The 18,356-nt window shown below is 41.6% G+C and overlaps 1 protein-coding gene across 1 annotated transcript in view; it reads right to left on the bottom strand.

Annotated features, from left to right (window-relative positions):
• The window catches only part of SLC39A8 (solute carrier family 39 member 8), an 81,103-nt gene extending 66,259 nt beyond the window's left edge, over nucleotides 1-14,844 (bottom strand). Inside the window, exons 1-2 of the mRNA XM_040329928.1 lie at nucleotides 14,770-14,844; nucleotides 9,717-10,291 (exon numbers count right to left, since the gene is read on the bottom strand). Coding sequence (XP_040185862.1) covers nucleotides 9,717-9,932 — 216 coding nt within the window. The 5' untranslated portion in view covers nucleotides 9,933-10,291; nucleotides 14,770-14,844. The remainder of the gene's footprint in view (nucleotides 1-9,716; nucleotides 10,292-14,769) is intronic.
• Between the last annotated feature and the right edge of the window lie 3,512 nt (nucleotides 14,845-18,356).

Below are 18,356 nucleotides of genomic sequence, written 5' to 3'. Positions count from 1 at the left end.
AAAGAAACATTTTTTTTTTTGTCATTTGAAAAAATTACATTTCCAAAATTTTTATTTTTTTTTGCATTTAAGCCCAAATATGAGATCTGAGGTCTTTTTGACCCCAGATCTCATATTTAAGAGGACCTGTCATGCTTTTTTCTATTACAAGGGATGTTTACATTCCTTGTAATAGGAATAAAAGTGATAATTTTTTTTTATTTTTTTTTTCAGTGTTAAAAATTCTAAAATAAATAAAAATAAATGCGAAAAGCAAAAAAAAATTTTTTTAAAGCGCCCCGTCCCAACGAGCTCGCCCGTAGAAGCGAACGTATACGCGAGTAGCGCCGACATATGAAACCGGTATTCAAACCACACAAGTGAGGTATCGCCGCGATCGTTAGAGCGAGAGCATTAATTTTAGCCTTGGGCCTACTCTGTAACTCAAAAAATGCAACCTGTAGAATTTTTTAAACGTCGCCTATCAAGATTTTTAAGGGTAAAAGTTTGACGCCATGCCACGAGCGGGCGCAATTTTTAAGCGTGACATGTTGGGTATCATTTTACTCGGCGTAACATTATCTTTCACAATATATAAAACAATTAGGCCAAATTTATTGTTGTCTTATTTTTTCATTTAAAAAAGTGAATTTTTTCCAAAAAAAGTGCGCTTGTAAGACCGCTGCGCAAATACGGTGTGACAAAAAGTATTGCAATGACTTCCATTTAATTCTCTAGGGTGTTAGAAAAAATATATATATAATGTTTGGGGGTTTTAAGTAATTTTCTAGCAAAAAAAAATGGTTTTGTCTCGTAAACACCGACTCTGAAAAACAGGCCCGGGGCTAAAGTGGTTAAAATTCCCTTACACCTCTTCCTCTGATATTCAAGAACAGGTACAAGAATCTGTCTTTGGAGGTGGCGGCAATGAAGCCAAAGAATCCATGCCAGACCCCCCATCCTCATTGTTCCTCTGCAATCCTGATTTCCCTAACCATCCATTGCGCCCATTACACAGATAGGCTCATGGCCGAGGAGTATTGTAACAAGATGGAAGAAGTCTGATGGGAACTGAGAAACTAGTTCCCCATCAGAACCACCCTGCATTAGATTGACAATGCAGGACAGGCTCTAAGGCTGTGGATTAGAGGGTGTGAGGAACTCTGGGACTGGTTCCCTATCAGGTCCACCTCCTGTGTGACTTGTTATTGGCCAAATATGAGCTTTGCCAAATTCAGGTAAGGATGTCAACAAGAATCCATGACCCCTTTGTTACCACTCACCTTTCGGCCAAGAACTCGCAATGCTGAATGGGGCCAGGGATAGAACCCTGTGCGGAAACCCATGACATTGATGGAGTTCCCTAGAAAAAAACATGCTCCACTCTGAGCACTGGCGTTTCTCCATGAACTGTAGTGGTATTCATTTTCTCATGTTACTTGAGCTGATGTTAACGCGGTCACAGACTTTTGTTTGCACATTGGGTAAGTGAAAGCAGGAAATACAAAGCCAATGAAAAAAAACAAAAAAAAACAGTTTATACCTATGTGGCTCAGAAATCTGCAGGTAAAAGACATTATATTGGATAATGATGTCCCAGAAAGGAATGTTTTACAATTTTTTTTTCTTCTTTTGATAAATAAATTGTACTGCCATTCCATTAATATATTATATTTTTGGAAGATTGAGATAATATTGTGTCTGGTTAAAGTGATCTATGCCATTTTTCTTGCTATCCCTGCTTACAGTACCTGTGAATAGGGTCTGTTGCAAGCACTTTAATGTGCCCTTCTCTGCCCCAGAACTCTGGCAAACCTAGAAAAAACTCAGATGTGTCATCTGTGTTTCTGAGCAGTCTGCTTGGATGCAATCACATCATCCTTCAATAGGCAAACCCATACATAAGTCAGTGCAACCCGTTGGTTCAACACAAAAAACTGACTCGATTCCCCCAGCCGGGTGCGTTAATTGAGTGTCAAAGATCTGGCAGGACGGTGTACAGAAGTTGATTTATTTATTTATTTCTAAAATAAAAAAAGAGGTTTATACTTACTGCCCTGGCAAGGAAATTGCACAGAGCGGCCTCTTAGCTCTTCTTCTGGAGTCCCCCACTGGTGCTGTCTGCTCTACCTCATCTCTGTGCGCCCCCGTAGCAAGAGGAGTGCTACAGAGGTGCACATAGCGTGGCTCCGCCACACCCTCTGATCCCTCCTCACTGGATTTAACGGACAGCAGTAGGAGCCAATGGCTCCCCCGGCTCTCAGTCTGTCCTGTGAGAGCAGGGAGAGGGACCAGTGCTGCTGCAGACAGCCACAGCACTGGATCAAGAGAGGACTGAGGTTGGTGTTTGGGATGGGAGTAACAAATGGAAGTTATTTTACCTTATATTATAATCTGACTGTACAGTCTTCTTTAGATCAATGTAAATCCTTAAAATACGAGGGCAAGGTTGATTTATAAAAAATAAATAAAAAATTATCGATTTTAACTCTAAATGAGATTGCTTAGATCAGGGGTGCCCAACCAGTGGCCCGGGGGCCACATGTGGCCCACGGAGCCCTCTGATGTGGCCCGTGACCTCCTGCTCTGGGATGGAATAGAATAGAATACTGTTATTAAAGTTCAGTTTATTACTAAAATCACAGTGTATATATGGGCACATCTGTTCTGCAGTGGTTACTGGGATGCTTTCAAACTGATCCACAGGTGCAGAGCAGTGCGCCTGTGGGTTACCAGCATTGAGCCATAGGCTTCTTTGACATGGTCAGTCCGACCCAATTGGACCCTCCATTTCTTTACCATATACAAAGCAAAACTAAAAAATGATATTGACTTTTCTGTGACCTTATAGACTGGATTACTGATTTCGTAATAAAAATTAGATTTGACAAAGCTACATAATGATCTGTATGCAAATGGTGATTCAGACAGGCTCTAATCAAATGTTAGTGCTTCCTTGTTTGCATTGGAGGAATATCTGGTAGAACAATATCAAGTGCATTTTTTTAGATGTGCAATTTGAAAGTTAAAGTGGTTGTAAACCCTTACCGATACCCAGTGACGTGACTGGCGGTGATGTACAGAGATAAAACAAATCCTCCTGCATTAGTTTATTTGCAGCCTTGTGTCCTGTACACCCTTGTAAAACTCAAAGCTGAAAAGGACTTTTCACAGATTCATAAATCAGGGGGTGGGGAGCTGCAGGTACAAACTGTACAAGAGCTCTGAGAACTAATTGGAGAGAAGGGACACAACTCCCTCCACACAGTGCACAGGAACAGAGCTGTAGCTCTTAAATCACACGTTGTGTGCTAGAGATACCTCCTCTGTCACCTTTTTAGCTCTTGGTGTCAGGAAAACTTGTTAGAAGGCACTGGTCAGAAGAGACAAGCCAATAACAGAGCAATCTAGATAGCAGAAAGAAATGGCAGTACTTTGAAGATTGGCAAGTAAACACTACAGAAATATGTGCCTTGTTCAGATTTCATGTCTGAGATTTACAACCACTTGAGTCCCTTTAAAGTTAAAGAAGTACAGTCAAAGCTTGCTTGAATGAGTGCTGTTCATTCCGCATTCCTGAAATCCGCTGTCGGCTGATGTCACAGAGCCAGTTAAAGCTCGGGCAAGATCGTGACCATAAAGGTGTGATCCACCCACAACCCTGGACTGGCACCACAGGCACCACATGTTGAAGGAAAGAAAATTGCTTTATTCCCCCATTAACACATTCAGCTGGAGGTTTCCAAGCTGTCAAAATGCAATGATCACTGGTGGCCGATAGTCCTCAGTACAACAATCTGCCCATACGTGGATTGAAAGTTTGACCAGTTCCTGCTGAACTGGCCAAATTTCCATCTGTCTATTGCCAATTCTTAGATGTGGCAGCTGAATTTGTTTTCTTTTTTAGGCTTTTTCTACCTTTATTTTCACCTGGTGATCCACTGGTCAGTAATACACTTCCTATCTTAGGGTGTCTCCACTCTGGAACGAGGAGCAACAGAGACACACTTGGACAGCAGCATTGCCAGTCTGGGGAAAGGGTAGTGTTATTCTACCAGATTTAGATGGGCATGACTGCAAAATTAAAGCTAACTCCAGGCTAACACTTTTAAAGCAGTTACAGCAATGTTTTTTTTTTGGGGGGGGGGGGAGAGGTTAAACATAAATGAGTAGCTACAAAAAATCAGGTCACCCTGCAAGTTAAGGGCATACTGTGCTAGTGTGCACCACATACCAGCACATTATGATAGACTTACCCCGAAAATGAAGCCCACCAGTGGTGCGCTGTCACCACTGATAGGGCTTCCATTTTCACCCAGTTTTATTTCCGGGTTCATAGGCTCTGGACATTCGAATGGCCGAGCCGCGATAATGCCACTCCTGTAAATGCATATGGGAGTCATGGCCATGGCACAGAGCTCTGGGTTTTAATTCAAAACGCACTGCACATGCACCAGCAAAACATGCAAATATCTCCTAAATGGTGCACATTTAGGAGACATTCATTTTACCTACAGGTAAGCTTTATTATTGGCTTATCTGAAAGTAAATGTAAGGCCCCGTACACACGACCGAGTTTCTCGGCAGAATTCAGCCACAAACTCGGTCGGAGCTGTATTCTGCCGAGAAACCCGGGCGTGTCTACACTTTCGGCCGAGGAAGCAGACGAGGATCTCGGCGAGGAAATAGAGAACATGTTCTCTATTTCCTCGTTGTTCAATGGGAAATTTCGGCTCGCCGAGATCCTCGGCGGCTTCACAAGGAACTCGACGAGCAAAACGATGTGTTTTGCCCGTCGAGTTCCTCGGACGTGTGTACGGGGCCTTAGATATAGCAGGGTTTACTACTGCTTTAGTGACATTCCCAGTTAACCTGCATGCAGTTCAGTACACTATAGGAGTTAGTATAATCTTGGCACAGGTGCAAGGAAGATGTGGTTCAGATGCAGTTAACGTTTGGCATATTGCAGTATAGGTTTGGTATAGATGCAGTTTGAAGTCTGTGGAATAAGTGCAGTATAGAGCGCAGTATGGGTGAGGTATGGATTGGGTACACCTGGTGTCCTATACTATCTGTTTAAACTTAGACAGGGTATACACAAACAAAAAATCGTCCGCTTCAGCAGGCTCTGGACAACTTTTGGTCCATGTGTACTGCTGTCTGTTCAACAGACTGGCTTCTGTTAAACCATCAAGCTGGAAACCCAGCATTCAATCAGTGCTTTCAGTCAATGGCTACAATACTGATCTGTGTATTCTGATGGGGGAAGTCCTCCCTGTCATGAATACAGTAGCGTAGCAGGGAATATCCCTTTATTACACCTAATTTGTGTTGATGCGGGGACCTTGTTCAACCTGCTTGTTAAACGAAAATAAACTGCACATGTATACTCTTCTTTAAGGTGGACTGACCGTTGGGGGTTTGCCACCCTGCTCTGCAATCAATAGCTATCATAAAGGCCTCCTGAGCTTTTGTGTTATGTGATCCACCCTTCTAAATGTTTTAGACAACAATAAAAGGAACACTCCCCAAACAGATGAAAAAACATGTAGCATTTGAGCAAAATTTGTAGCTCGTGGGAGATAAGATGGAACGTTTGTAAGAGAATTTTCACTTAGCTTAGTGAACGTGGTGAACATTCACTTTGCAAAGAGTACCCAATGACTCAGGGCGGCCATCAGGAATTATGGGGCCCCTTACACAGCTTCAGGCATTAGCCCCCTGGAGCAGAGAACCGGGGGGGGGGGGTGCTGCCACCTCAAAATGAGAAGCGGGGGGGCTGCCGCTTATTTATGAAGCGGGGGGCGTTAATTGAGAAGCAGGGGGTACCACGAATTGGGGGGGACCTCTGGGCCCTTTAATAAAAAGAAAAAAAAAGAAATAAGAAAAAATTGAAAAAGAAATTGAAAAAAAAGTAATAAAAAAAAGGGGGTTGCCATCTGGGGCCCTGTGGACCTATGGGCCCTTTAATAAAAACAAACAAAAAAAAATTATAAAAAAATAAATATATTTTTTTTAAAATAAAAAAAAAAGGGATTGCCATCCAGGGCCCTGGGGACCTCTGGGCCCTTTAATAAAAAGAAATATATATATATATATATATATATATATATATATATATATATATATATATATATATATATATATAAAAATTATAAAAAAAAAAAAAGGGGGGGTTGCCATACAGGGCCCTGGGGACCTCCGGGCCCCTTACAAAAAAAATTATAAAAAAAAGGGGGTTGCCAATCCGTGCCACTTACAGGTGTACTGCCTGTACCCCCCTGATAGCGGCCCTGCAACGACTTGTAAAAAAAACATAAAAACTATAGTTTTGCTTGCACATGACTGGAAGAAGTAAGTCACCTCATTCACTAAGCTAATACAAAAATTCCTTTGCAAAGTGAAAGCCTCTTTGCTTTTAGTAAATCAACCTTACCTGCTCATGACCATATAGTACATACTCTATGGCAATATATGCACATGAGCAGGTTCATGCTTATGTGCATCCCTAAATAACTTAACCCATTCCTGACCAGGATAAATTGTGTCAAACAGGCTCAGGATGCAGTATAAAAATGATCATTACCATTATTAATAATACAACTAGGCAATACAGTTGCTTACTAGGAGGAGATCATGCCAGCTACTGTGCATGTGCAGCAGACACACAGACAGAGTTAAGCGAGACCCCACCAGCAACGTCAGTAGGGCCCATTGATTTAAATTGAAAGCAAAGACACATGTTAAAAAGGGTTAAAGTGGTTGCTGCCAAGAGCTTAAAACCTCACATGGTGTTAAGTCCTTACACGTGATCGCTACATGCATTTTCTTACCGATATCAGCTTTTGTTTTGCATGTTGCCTTTTAAGCATGTAAAAACATTAAGAAGTATTTTTTTTTTTTACGTTTATCTAGACTCCAGTATTGTCAGTAGTCCATTCCTACGGGATCACTGATTACTATTAAAATGCACTATGATACTATGCCAGAAACTGAGATGTTTGATATTGCATTTACAATTACAACACTGAATGAAAGCTATTGTTCACCTTAAACATTGTAACACATGTTGGCAGGTTCCCTAAATATCTGTAAATAGGAAGGACACAAATTCTCCCCAGATTCTGATAAATATTTGCTTATAAATGGAAATGGTAGAAAACAAAAATAATAACAGTATTTGTTGTCAAATGTTAAAATGAACTTGGCATTAAATGTCATGCTTTACATCAACGGCTAAATTCTCATTCTCAAGGTTTTAGAGGGACCTTGGGGTTCCTCAAGAGGTTGCTAGTGGTTCTTTAAACTGGCCTCCAATCTGATAGTCCCTGCCTAGATCCATGTTCATTGTCACCTAGAAGAGCCAGCTACGTGACACCAATTATCCTTCTATCTTTCTGTAAGGGGGGCATACTTCCCACTGACCAACAATGTAAGAATCATGACCTCCTTAATTTATTAAGAGGTTCCCTGAATTCTAGAAATTATTTCAAGGGTTTCCCTGGGTAAAGAAAGGTCGAGAAATGCTACATCTGAGCTACTTCATGTGATCTAAATCTTATGCACACCATCTCTAGCTACCAGCATTGTGGGCATTTCAAATCTTGAGAGGTTGCAGATTGTCTTCAGTGAGACAGATTCTGCCTGGTGGTAATACTACTAAAGCAGCCCCATCAGTAGATTTACTTCTGTACAACCACAGTGCCCATACATGGACCAAAATTTGTCTGGTTCTTGCTGAACTGGCATGAATTTCTATCCATGTATGCTCAGCTTAAAGAATATGTCAAACCAACATTTCATATTCCTTATATGTGCCTACTGTACCATGTACTTGTATGAGAAAGTATCCTGTTCTCTATGCATCCTTTGTGTGAGATACCTGATGTGCCAATAAAGTTCATGTGCGTGTAAAGGTGGGTGTCCCAATACTTTTGACAATATAGTGTATATATAATACCATGCTGTCAGAATACGATTGAACGGCGGGACAGATCCCTGCATCAACAAAGTTTGTGTGCATGTAGGGATTTGTCTGTTATTTCTTTTTGTTTATTCAGCTGGTTGAACAAAAAAATAAACTGAATGTGTATACATGTATAAAAATGAAGTTCAATGTTTCCAAGCATGCAGCGACTTAATTCTGAGCATGCGTGGATTTTTAACCGATCGTTTTTTTTTTCAATCGGTTCGGTATCCATCGGTTAAATTTAAAACAAGATTGCTTTTTTTTAACCTATGGATAAATAACCGGTGGGCCCTGCACACGATCGGTTTGGTCCGATGAAAACGGTCCATCAGACCGTTCTCATCGGTTTGACCGATCGTGTGTACGCGGCATTAGGGTTATATGGAGGTTAGGGTTACAGGAAGGGTTAATATTGCAGTTGCAGGGTTAAGCCTTCAGGAAGCGCTGGTGTTAAAGTTACGGGAAAGGTGAAGTTTGCAGGGAAGAATCATTTTAGGATTACAGGAAAGATTAGGAATAGAGGGATGGCTAAGGTTATGGCTATAAGGTTACAGAGCGGGTTAAGGTTATGGATATAGAGAGGGTAAGGGTTACAAGGAGTGTTAGCTTTAGGATTACAGGAGTGGTTCAGATTTCAGGGAAAGCTAGTATGAGGGATACTTTCAGGAAGGTCACCACCCTGCACCCCAAAAGCTAATGCCTCATACACACGATCGGAATTTCCGATGGAAAAAGTCAGACAGAATTTTTTCATCGGATATTCCGACTGTGTGTATGCCCCATCTGACTTTTTCCGTCGGAAATTCAGACGGAGTTAGAAAGCGAACATGTTCTCTTTTTTTCCACCGGAAACGGAAATTCCATTCATCTGTATGGAACTCCGACGGGGAAAAAAAACACGCATGCTCATAAACAATTCGACGCATTGGCGCGGAAGCATTGAACTTAATATTTCTAGGCTTGTCGTAGTGTTGTACGTCACCGTGTTTTTGACGGTCGGAATTTGGTGTGTCCGTGTGTATGCAAGACAGCTTGAACGGAATTCCGTCGAAAAAAAACCTGACGGAAACTCTGGCCTCGTACACACGTCCGAGGAACTCGACGGGCAAAACTCATCTTTTTGCTCGTCGAGTTCTGTGTGAAGCCGCCGAGGATCTCGGCGAGCCAACTTTCCTCATTGAACAACGAGGAAATAGAGAACATGTTCTCTATTTGGCTCGACGAGGAACTCGTCGGCTTCCTCGACCGAAAGTCTACACGCGCCGGGTTTCTCGGCAGAATTCAGCTCCGACCGAGTTTCTGGCTGAATCCTGGCGAGAAACTCGGTCGTGTGTACGGGGCCTGATCGTGTACAGGGCATAACATCTCTAATCTCTCAAATTTAAAAGCAAATGTATTGCACATCTAAATTCTTACCCATCAAACCCATAAAATAATAATCTCACCTGTCAGTTTTAAGTCTCCTTTAGCAACAATAGCAAAAATTAAAATAGGAAAATGGGTTGCATGACAAAAATGCCTAATTTTCAAATAGATACATTTCTGTCTGGGTGTGGATTCTTAAAAACATGTACAGTATTCAGTTTCCCCGTTATGTGGTCTATCAGAAAAAACTTTAGATTTACTAAAGACCATAAGGGTTATATATGACTACCAAAACGGATATCCAAAAAAGCGCAGCTAAGGGAACGTAACTCCCACCATACAGTACATTTTTGCTTTACATTTACTGATTTTCCAATGAAAATGATCGCAAGAAACGTCTTACCTCATTAAACTGTGTTTGGAACTCCATCATTGTCCCGCAGCTGTCCACCATTCTGCTGACATTGTTGGCAGTAAGGGTGCCATTGAGTCCAAATGTATCCAGCATGGCTTGAGTAAACTCTTGCTCCATAGTCTGAGCATTAGCCATCCCCAGCCATACAGCCACAACCAAAGCTAGGAAAAGCCAGGTATCTAAAGAGTGTCCAGAATGCCTCATATTACAGTAGAGAGAAATCTGCTCAATGATTTAAACTATGATTGTAGATCAGCACCCGCAGACAAGTTGATACGTAATCGCACAAAGCTGGCTGGACTGGTTACTGAATATAAACAGTGTATATATACAATAATGCCAGGTGATAAAAGCTGGATTAACTGCAAGCATTGGCTGGCTTTTTCTTTGCTGCTCCTTGCCTGCACACACAATTCAATGACTCCCTGTTGACAGCACAGTGTGCCTGTTAGTATCTATCCTTCCACGTGGTCTCTCTGTTATTTCGCCGCTGTCCACTGTCTACTCAGCTAGTTTTTGGACAGGAGCTCCTTCCAGATACTAGATGTCCTTGCCTTCAGACCCTGCAAGAGATAAGAAAACACACACTTTTTTCACGTGTTAACACTTAGCTAAGCTACATATTAAAAAAAAAAAAAAAATTGGCAAATTTTGCAACATTCCACGATTAAATGACATAATAATGTTTTAGCAACAACCTATTAAAAAGGCAAACTTAAGAAGCTTTTCCAGACCCATTCATTGAATCTTTTTTTTTTTCTCTCTCTCTCTTTTCTTTCACAGACCTGTGTGTACAGTTTGTTCTTTTCCTCTATTTCACTTCTTATCCAATGGGGATTTTCTTTCTTTTGACTACTTCAGATATTGCCTGGCATCATGTAACCAGTAAATAGAAGCATGCCAAATTCTTCTGGCTCTGGTCTCTTCAAATGGGTTATTGTTAGCAGAACCCAGCACCATAAAGACAGTGTTTCCTTTTTTTTTTTTTGCCCTTTTTAACACAGAAATACTAAAGTAAATAATACTACTGGCAGCTTGTTGTCTTAAAAATAGAGGCTGAATCCTAGAAACAAACTAGAAATCTTTACCGTTGTATTAACGAACGTTGGATTTTTTTTTTAAATAACTATATTACTAAGATTATGTGATTATGCAATACACAATAGCTGAATAGTTGTGAAAACAATCTAATAAGCTGCTTTGTGGTGCTTTGCTGAATAATGACCGAAATGTATTGCCATGAAAGAGACTTATAACAAAAAAAAAAAGCATATGCAGCAATTAACCACTCTAGTCTATCAATGGTCGTGTTTATATTGTATTGAAAATATCTGACTTAGGTTGGTTATCTTCGTACAGGATTAAGGTACATTGTACTGTTAAAGTGCATATCTGAGAGGCGATAGTGATAAAGTAACAGTTTGCAGATAAACATACTGAACAGGCTTATGGTAATAACTATTTGTGCAATGTTAATACTATTTTTCACTACAAAGCACTGTAGGGATGCCACTACTTTTGTATGTTTCAGGTCTGCTGCCAAGTGCCCACACACTAGTCCATTTTTTAAATAAAACGTTTGTACGAATATAAATTCCAACATTTGTATGAAAATTCCCAGTACATTCAAAATTGTATTTGCTTTGAACATTTGATTTTGGAATGAATGTAAATTTCCTAAAATAAAAACTGCAGGCACTGTTGAAAATAGAAAATTTCGATCCTGCTCCTAATGTTCTTGCCACTATGGTCAAAAAGGATGTCGACTTGACCCCACTAACCATTAGAAAAGCGAACAAATGTTCTTAAAACGAAACATTTTAAACAAAATTCTACTAGTGTAAGGCTAGCATTAGGGTCCTAAATAAAAGGCACTTAAAGTGTAGTTTCACCTTTACATAAAATCTGTAAGGTGAACTTACACTGGACCCTCTTCCCATCTCCCCCAGTCCCACTCTACCTGAAGCCAGGCAATAACCCGCTAGGAGACATTGAGTTGCTGCTTCACCCATCCAGGGATTTTAAATCCCTGTGGCTTTCTCTCTTCTTCTCCCCTGTTGACAGGACGAGTTAAGCCTCGTACACACGACCGAGTTTCTCGGCAAAAACCAGCAAGAAACTTGCTGGGAGATATTTTTTGCAAAGGAAACCGGTCGTGAGTACATTTTCGTTGAGGAAACTGTCGAGAAACTCGACGAGCCAAAAAGAGAGCAAGTTCTCTATTTCCTCGACGGGATTGGAGAAACTTGCTTTGTCGAGTTCCTCGACAGCCTAACAAGGAACTCGACGAGGAAAACGATGTGTTTCGCCTGTCGAGTTCCTCGGTCGTGTGTACGAGGCTTCAGGCAAGTTCTGATTAGTCAGCGCCGACCAATTACTATAAAATGCCTCTTATACGTGGCCATTACAAGGTATGTTTCGGAGATTAAGCCGCAGGGTATTTCAAAACCCTGGACCGGTAAAACAGCAACCCGATGTCTTCTAGCAGGCGATCCCCGGTTTTAGGTGCAGCAGGACCAGGGGGGGTGTGGAGAGGGTCCAGTGTAATTTAGCCTTACAGATTTTCTGCAAAGGTGAACTTACCTTATAAACTTATTATTTCCATTTTCTGAATTCCACAGTGTCTATGCATGTTGCATATCACCATGACATTTTCTCACATATAACATTTTTATTATTTCTCCCTGTTCATTCGCTTTAAAGTCCACTGGATAAAAATTTTGAAGCCTAAAGCCTTTTAAACAGAACAAAATTATCGGACAAATGATCATCCGTTTATTTTATGTTTTTTTTGCATGCTAGTCTCATATTGAAAATAAAAGAGGTTACTAAAGTTAAGAAAATTCTTGTATGACAGAAAAAAAAATCAGAAGTAATGTATTGCATTTGTGTTGTATTTTCGGATGACAACTGTACAGATTAACCGTGCAGATGAAAATTGTACAATCTGGTATAATACGGGAAAAAAATGTGTGCTTGTCCCATGAGATAATTTTGCATGAATTTTTGCGTTCGGTTTTCAAAAGCTGTGTACTAATGATCAAATTAGCGCACAATTTTCTGATCGTGTGTAAGGTATACACAGGGAACAATTCATAAATACTGGCGCAAAGGAAAAATAAAATTCTTGCTATACGCATACAGTCATCCTTATCAGGTACAACTTTGTATCTTAAGTAGTTTTAGGTCCTAAAGACGAAGAATTGTTTGACAGCCAATTCAGACAACGTAAGCCATTTTCCCATTGTCTTCTAAGGACAATACAGTCCATGTAGAAAACCCAGGTATAGCTAGCTAGATAGATAGATAGATAGATAGATAGATAGATAGATAGATAGATAGATAGATAGATAAAACATCTATGCACAGCTCTTAGTAACCCTGTTTCCTTTTCTTATTCTAACCAAGACCAGAAGAACAAAAGAGAACATCTGATTGACTGCTAAGAACATAAAGGGCAGTGCTAAGGACATAAAGGGCAGTGGGGTTGATTTAATAAAGGCAAATGGGATGTCTACAAGTGGATTTTTCCTTGGCTTTGCAAATGTGGTGGATATTCTATTTACAAAGAATGTCCAATCAAGTGGAAAATATAAAATAAAATAAGAGTATTTTGCTTGCATATGACCGGATGATGGAAGTCAGCAGAGCTTTACCACATTCACAAAGCTAAGGGAAAATGATCTTGCAAAGTGAACAGCCTATTTGTCTTTAGTAAATCAACCCCAATTTTTCTATAAGACACATTTCTAATTAAATTAAATTAATTATAGTAAAACTTCGGTCTCAAGGTAAGAGTTTTTGTTCCACTTATCTAATGTTGCTAATACGTATTTTTTTATACAACTGCCAATTTATGATTAGCAACTACTTTAAAAAGGTTCTGTGAAATTGTATTTAGTTACATTTTGCATTGTGTACAGTATATCGTCTTCATTAAAACAAGTAAAGTACAACTGACCTAATTCACAAAGCTTTTACACAAGTACGGTATAAATATCTTTATTTTAGCCTAGGTTCACACTAGAGCTGTTTTATAATCATACCTATTTCAGTGCACTTTTGTAGTGTGCTAATGCATGTTTTTCATGCATTTTCATGCTTCAGGAGTTTTTGTTTTGTCCAAAGACTATAACAATATCTGCTGTGAAAGCATTGTTGGTAGGGGGAAAAGACTGGATTTTAAGCACAAACCTTCACCAAAAAAAAAAACACATGTACGTATGTTTTTCATGCTCTACCAGGTAAGTCTATGGGTTCAAAAGTGCACTGAGTAGCACCAAAAGAAGCACCAAATAATGAGTGGAATTTATCAAAACTGGAGCAGCCAGAATCTGGAGCATCTGTGCATAGCAACCAGTTCGCTTCTATATGTCATTTTTAATGTCTAACTGAACAAGCTTAAGACAGAAGATGATTGGTTACTATGCACAGCTGCTCCAGAGTCTATATGCTCCAGTTTTGATCAATTCCCGTCAATGTGATTTCCAATATGGAGCATGGCAGCCTAATGGCAGATGCTCACCAAGCTGCAAATGCTGAAGTTAGAAGCTGATTGGTTACTATGCACAGCTGCACTAGATTCTGTGTGCACCAGTTTTAGTAAATCTCCCCCACAGTATAATTTTCATTGATTCTGAATGGCACTTGAATGCACATGTACAGTACAGTAGACCTAAAAATATTTATGCTATAGCACACCACAATGCATAGGTGTGAATACTCTCTGATTTCCAGTGTGCTATATTGTTAGAAACAGTGCAGGTACCTTTTTAGTGAGTTAGATAATGCAGAGAGCTCATTCAAATGGGCTATGTTAATGCAATGTGCATCTACACACACAAAAAAAATCACATTTACACACACAAGGATGTCAAAGCTCCCTAGATAAAAAATAACATATGTTTAGAATCAATAAAGTTAAAATGCAGTATATTGTTGACACCTTGAATGTAAGCACATGATCTAACTAATGTTCTGAATGGCATGCACCTATATATCTGCTATGCTATGTAGATAACCAACGTGTGTGATATCTCACCTGTTCCTTTGTCAGTGCTTTCCTGTGTCTTTGTGAGCTCGTATAAAAAGACTAGACTGATCACGTGATTTTCACATTATTTCTTTAATTACACAAGAGGTATCTAGTAAAGTAAACTGTGGAGATATGTAAATTGCTTGTGGCGTGGACATGCACCATTGTATTCCACTCCTCCAGTTTTTTTTTTTTTTTTAGAAGGTGAGGAATGCCAGTCTAACTGCCTGGATTTACTAGACTCAGCACATTTTTTAAGCTAAAAAGTGTCATAGCTTTAGTTTTTTCTGGTGAGCTACTTGACCTCCAGACCAATTCTGACATTTCTGTTATGCATATAAAAATCATAATTTTGCCACAACACTGCAACCCCTCACAGATACTCTAGTTGGAGTGCAGGAATGAGCCCCCTGCAAAGCATTGCATCAAACATTTTAATTACACGCCCCTGTTAAACAGGGGCAAAAAAATTGGGCCTTAGGCACTGCTGGCAGTGCCACAACACTGCAACCCCTCACAGATACTGTAATTGGAGCGCAGCAAAGAGCCACATGCAAAGTATTGCATCAACAATTGTTATTATACGCCCCTGATAAACAGGGGCAGAAAAATTGGGCCTTAGGCACTGCTGGTGGTGCCACAACACTGCAACCCCTCACAGATACTGTAATTGGAGCGCAGCAAAAAAACACATGCAAAGTATTGCATCAAAAATTGTTATTATACGCCCCTGATAAACAGGGGCAGAACAATTGGGCCTTAGGCACTGCTGGTGGTGCCACAACACTGCAACCCCTCACAGATACTGTAATTGGAGCGCAGCAAAAAAACACATGCAAAGTATTGCATCAAAAATTGTTATTATACGCCCCTGATAAACAGGGGCAGAACAATTGGGCCTTAGGCACTGCTGGTGGTGCCACAACACTGCAACCCCTCACAGATACTGTAATTGGAGCGCAGCAAAGAGCCACATGCAAAGTATTGCATCAAAAATTGTTATACGCCCCTGATAAACAGGGGCAGAAAAATTGGGCCTTAGGCACTGCTGGCGGTGCCCAGAACCAACAATGTTCTTACTAGCTATCAGCAAGATCATTGAGGAGGAAAAGGATATTCAGTCAGCATAACAGGACAGTCACTCAGCATCAGCATAGGCAGTCTCCAAGGGATCTGACATTTCAAAAAAAATATTCAGTTACATCAGCATCAGGTGCTTGGTAGATGGTGATGACAGAACCTCTGCCCCAGTGTGGCTCCTGTCTCCCAAGCACACCAGCTCTAGCACCGCATGGCATCTCTTTGCCTGCATTCCTGCGTAGCCCCTCGTACGCCTACGGAGCACCGCTGGTTCCGAGGACACATCAGCACAGGAAGAGGCCACAGAGGAAGAAGAAGAGGAGGGGGTGGAGGAGAGAGGTGTGTCACAACCAGTAGTAGTGTTTTGGAGGCGTGGTGGTGGAACAACCTCCAACACTACTGTACCTTGCCCTGCGTCCTTCCCAGCTGCCAGCAGAGTCACCCAATGCGCCCTGAAAGAGAGGTAACGTCCCTGTCCATGCCTGCTGGACCATGAGTCAGCGGTAATATGCACCTTGCCACTGACCGCCCTGTCCAGCGAGGCATGGACATTGCCTTCCACATGGCGGTAGAGAGCCGGAATCCCCTTGTGAGAAAAAGTGGCGTTTGAGAACTTGCCACTGAGGTACCGCACATTCCACAAACTCACGGAAGGAGGCAAAATCTACCAACTGAAAAGGCAGCAGTTGAAGTGCTAGCAATTTCGCTAAGCTAGCATTCAACCGCTGGGCATGTGGATGGCTGGGAGAGTACTTCTTTCGGCGCTGCAGCAGCTGGGGCTGGGAAATTTGTCTGGTACAATCTGCCATCGGTGTACCGATAGTAGATTGCCCGCATGTACTACTAGGTTGTGACACACCTAATTCTACACCTTCAGTCCTATCAGTGCAGGCTTCAGAGAGGAATGAGGGTATAGTGGGGTTGGAGATCCCAGCTCATGAGGTGCAAGGGGAGGTCCGCTTTGTTCTTTGGTGTGGGTCTTTTAGGTATGCTTGCCAACGAACTGCATGGCAGGTCGACATATGTCTGGTCAAGCATGTGGTGCCCAAGCGGGTGATGTTTTGGCCACGCGAGATACGCTTGAGACATATGTTGCAAATAGCAACGGTGCGATCTGATGCACATGTCTCAAAAAAGGCCCACACCAAAGAACTTTTGCAGTAACGCTAAGACACAGCAGCGCCCTGCACAGGCGTAGCTCTGCGATGTAATGCAGTTGGTGTGCTGCCCTCAAGCTGGTCCCTGGAGGGCATCCTGCCTCTTTGGAGATGTGCCTGTGCCTCCTCCTCCTCCCCCTCTTTCCTATCAGGCACCCACGTACAGTCAGTGACCTCATCACCCCCTCCCTCCTCATTACTGTCGAAAACCTGGCAGTATGCTGCAGCTGGTGGAACATGACTGCCAGATTGCTGTCCTTCTTGGACACCCCCTCTCTCTGGGCTCACATTACTGCCTTCCTCTATCTGTGTTCCATCATCGGAGCCTTCAAAACACTGCGCATCTTCATGCAGCATGTACCCAACACTGTGTTCAAACAGTTTGGGGGACTCCTCAGGAGGACATGGTGGGACTAGGGAAGGAGTTAGTGATGCCATTGAGCAGAGGGAAGAGGACACCTTGGCAGCTACTTTGCCAGACAAAGTACCCTGAGCCTGGGTGAGAGAGGATGAGGACGGCTTGGTCATCCACTCTACCAATTTGTCTGCATGTTGAGGCTCAACACGGCCAGCTCCCGAAAACTGGAATGATCGTGTCAAACGGCCACGTGCTGAAGAGGGTGCACCGTGTCCACCACCAGCACTGTTGCCTCTAGGCGCAGAGCCTACTTGCCCTCGTGACCCTCTGCCTCTCTTTGTTGTCCTTCCAGACATTATAATGGCCGCAGAGGACAAAGTCAGTACACACACCTCGTAGCTTGCAGTACACACCAAGTAGCTTTAGGTGAAAAGTAATGAGTAAACTTGCACTATACAACAAGTGTGTTTAGATGCCAAGTAGTGAGCACACTTGCACTATACACCAAGTGGGTTTAGGTGCAAAGTATTTAGCACACTTGCACTATACACCAAGTGGGTTTAGGTGCAAAGTAATTAGCACACTTGCACTATACACCAAGTGGGTTTAGGTGCAAAGTAATTAGCACACTTGCACTATACACCAAGTGGGTTTAGGTGCAAAGTAATGAGCACACTTGCAGTATACAACAAATGGGTTTAGGTGCAAAGTAATTAGCACAATTGCACTATACACCAAGTGGGTTTAGGTGCAAAGTAATGAGCACACTTGCAGTATACAACAAATGGGTTTAGGTGCAAAGTAATTAGCACACTTGCACTATAAACCAAGTGGGTTTAGGTGCAAAGTAATTAGCACACTTGCACTATACACCAAGTGGGTTTAGGTGCAAAGTAATTAGTACACTTGCACTATAAACCAAGTGGGTTTAGGTGCAAAGTAATTAGCACACTTGCACTATAAACCAAGTGGGTTTAGGTGCAAAGTAATTAGCACAC

Source organism: Rana temporaria, chromosome 1 (genome assembly GCF_905171775.1).
Source record: "Rana temporaria chromosome 1, aRanTem1.1, whole genome shotgun sequence".
Taxonomy (NCBI): Eukaryota; Metazoa; Chordata; class Amphibia; order Anura; family Ranidae; genus Rana; species Rana temporaria.
The sequence above is the reverse complement of the archived record's forward strand: the minus strand, read 5'-3'. Positions and strand labels throughout refer to the sequence as shown.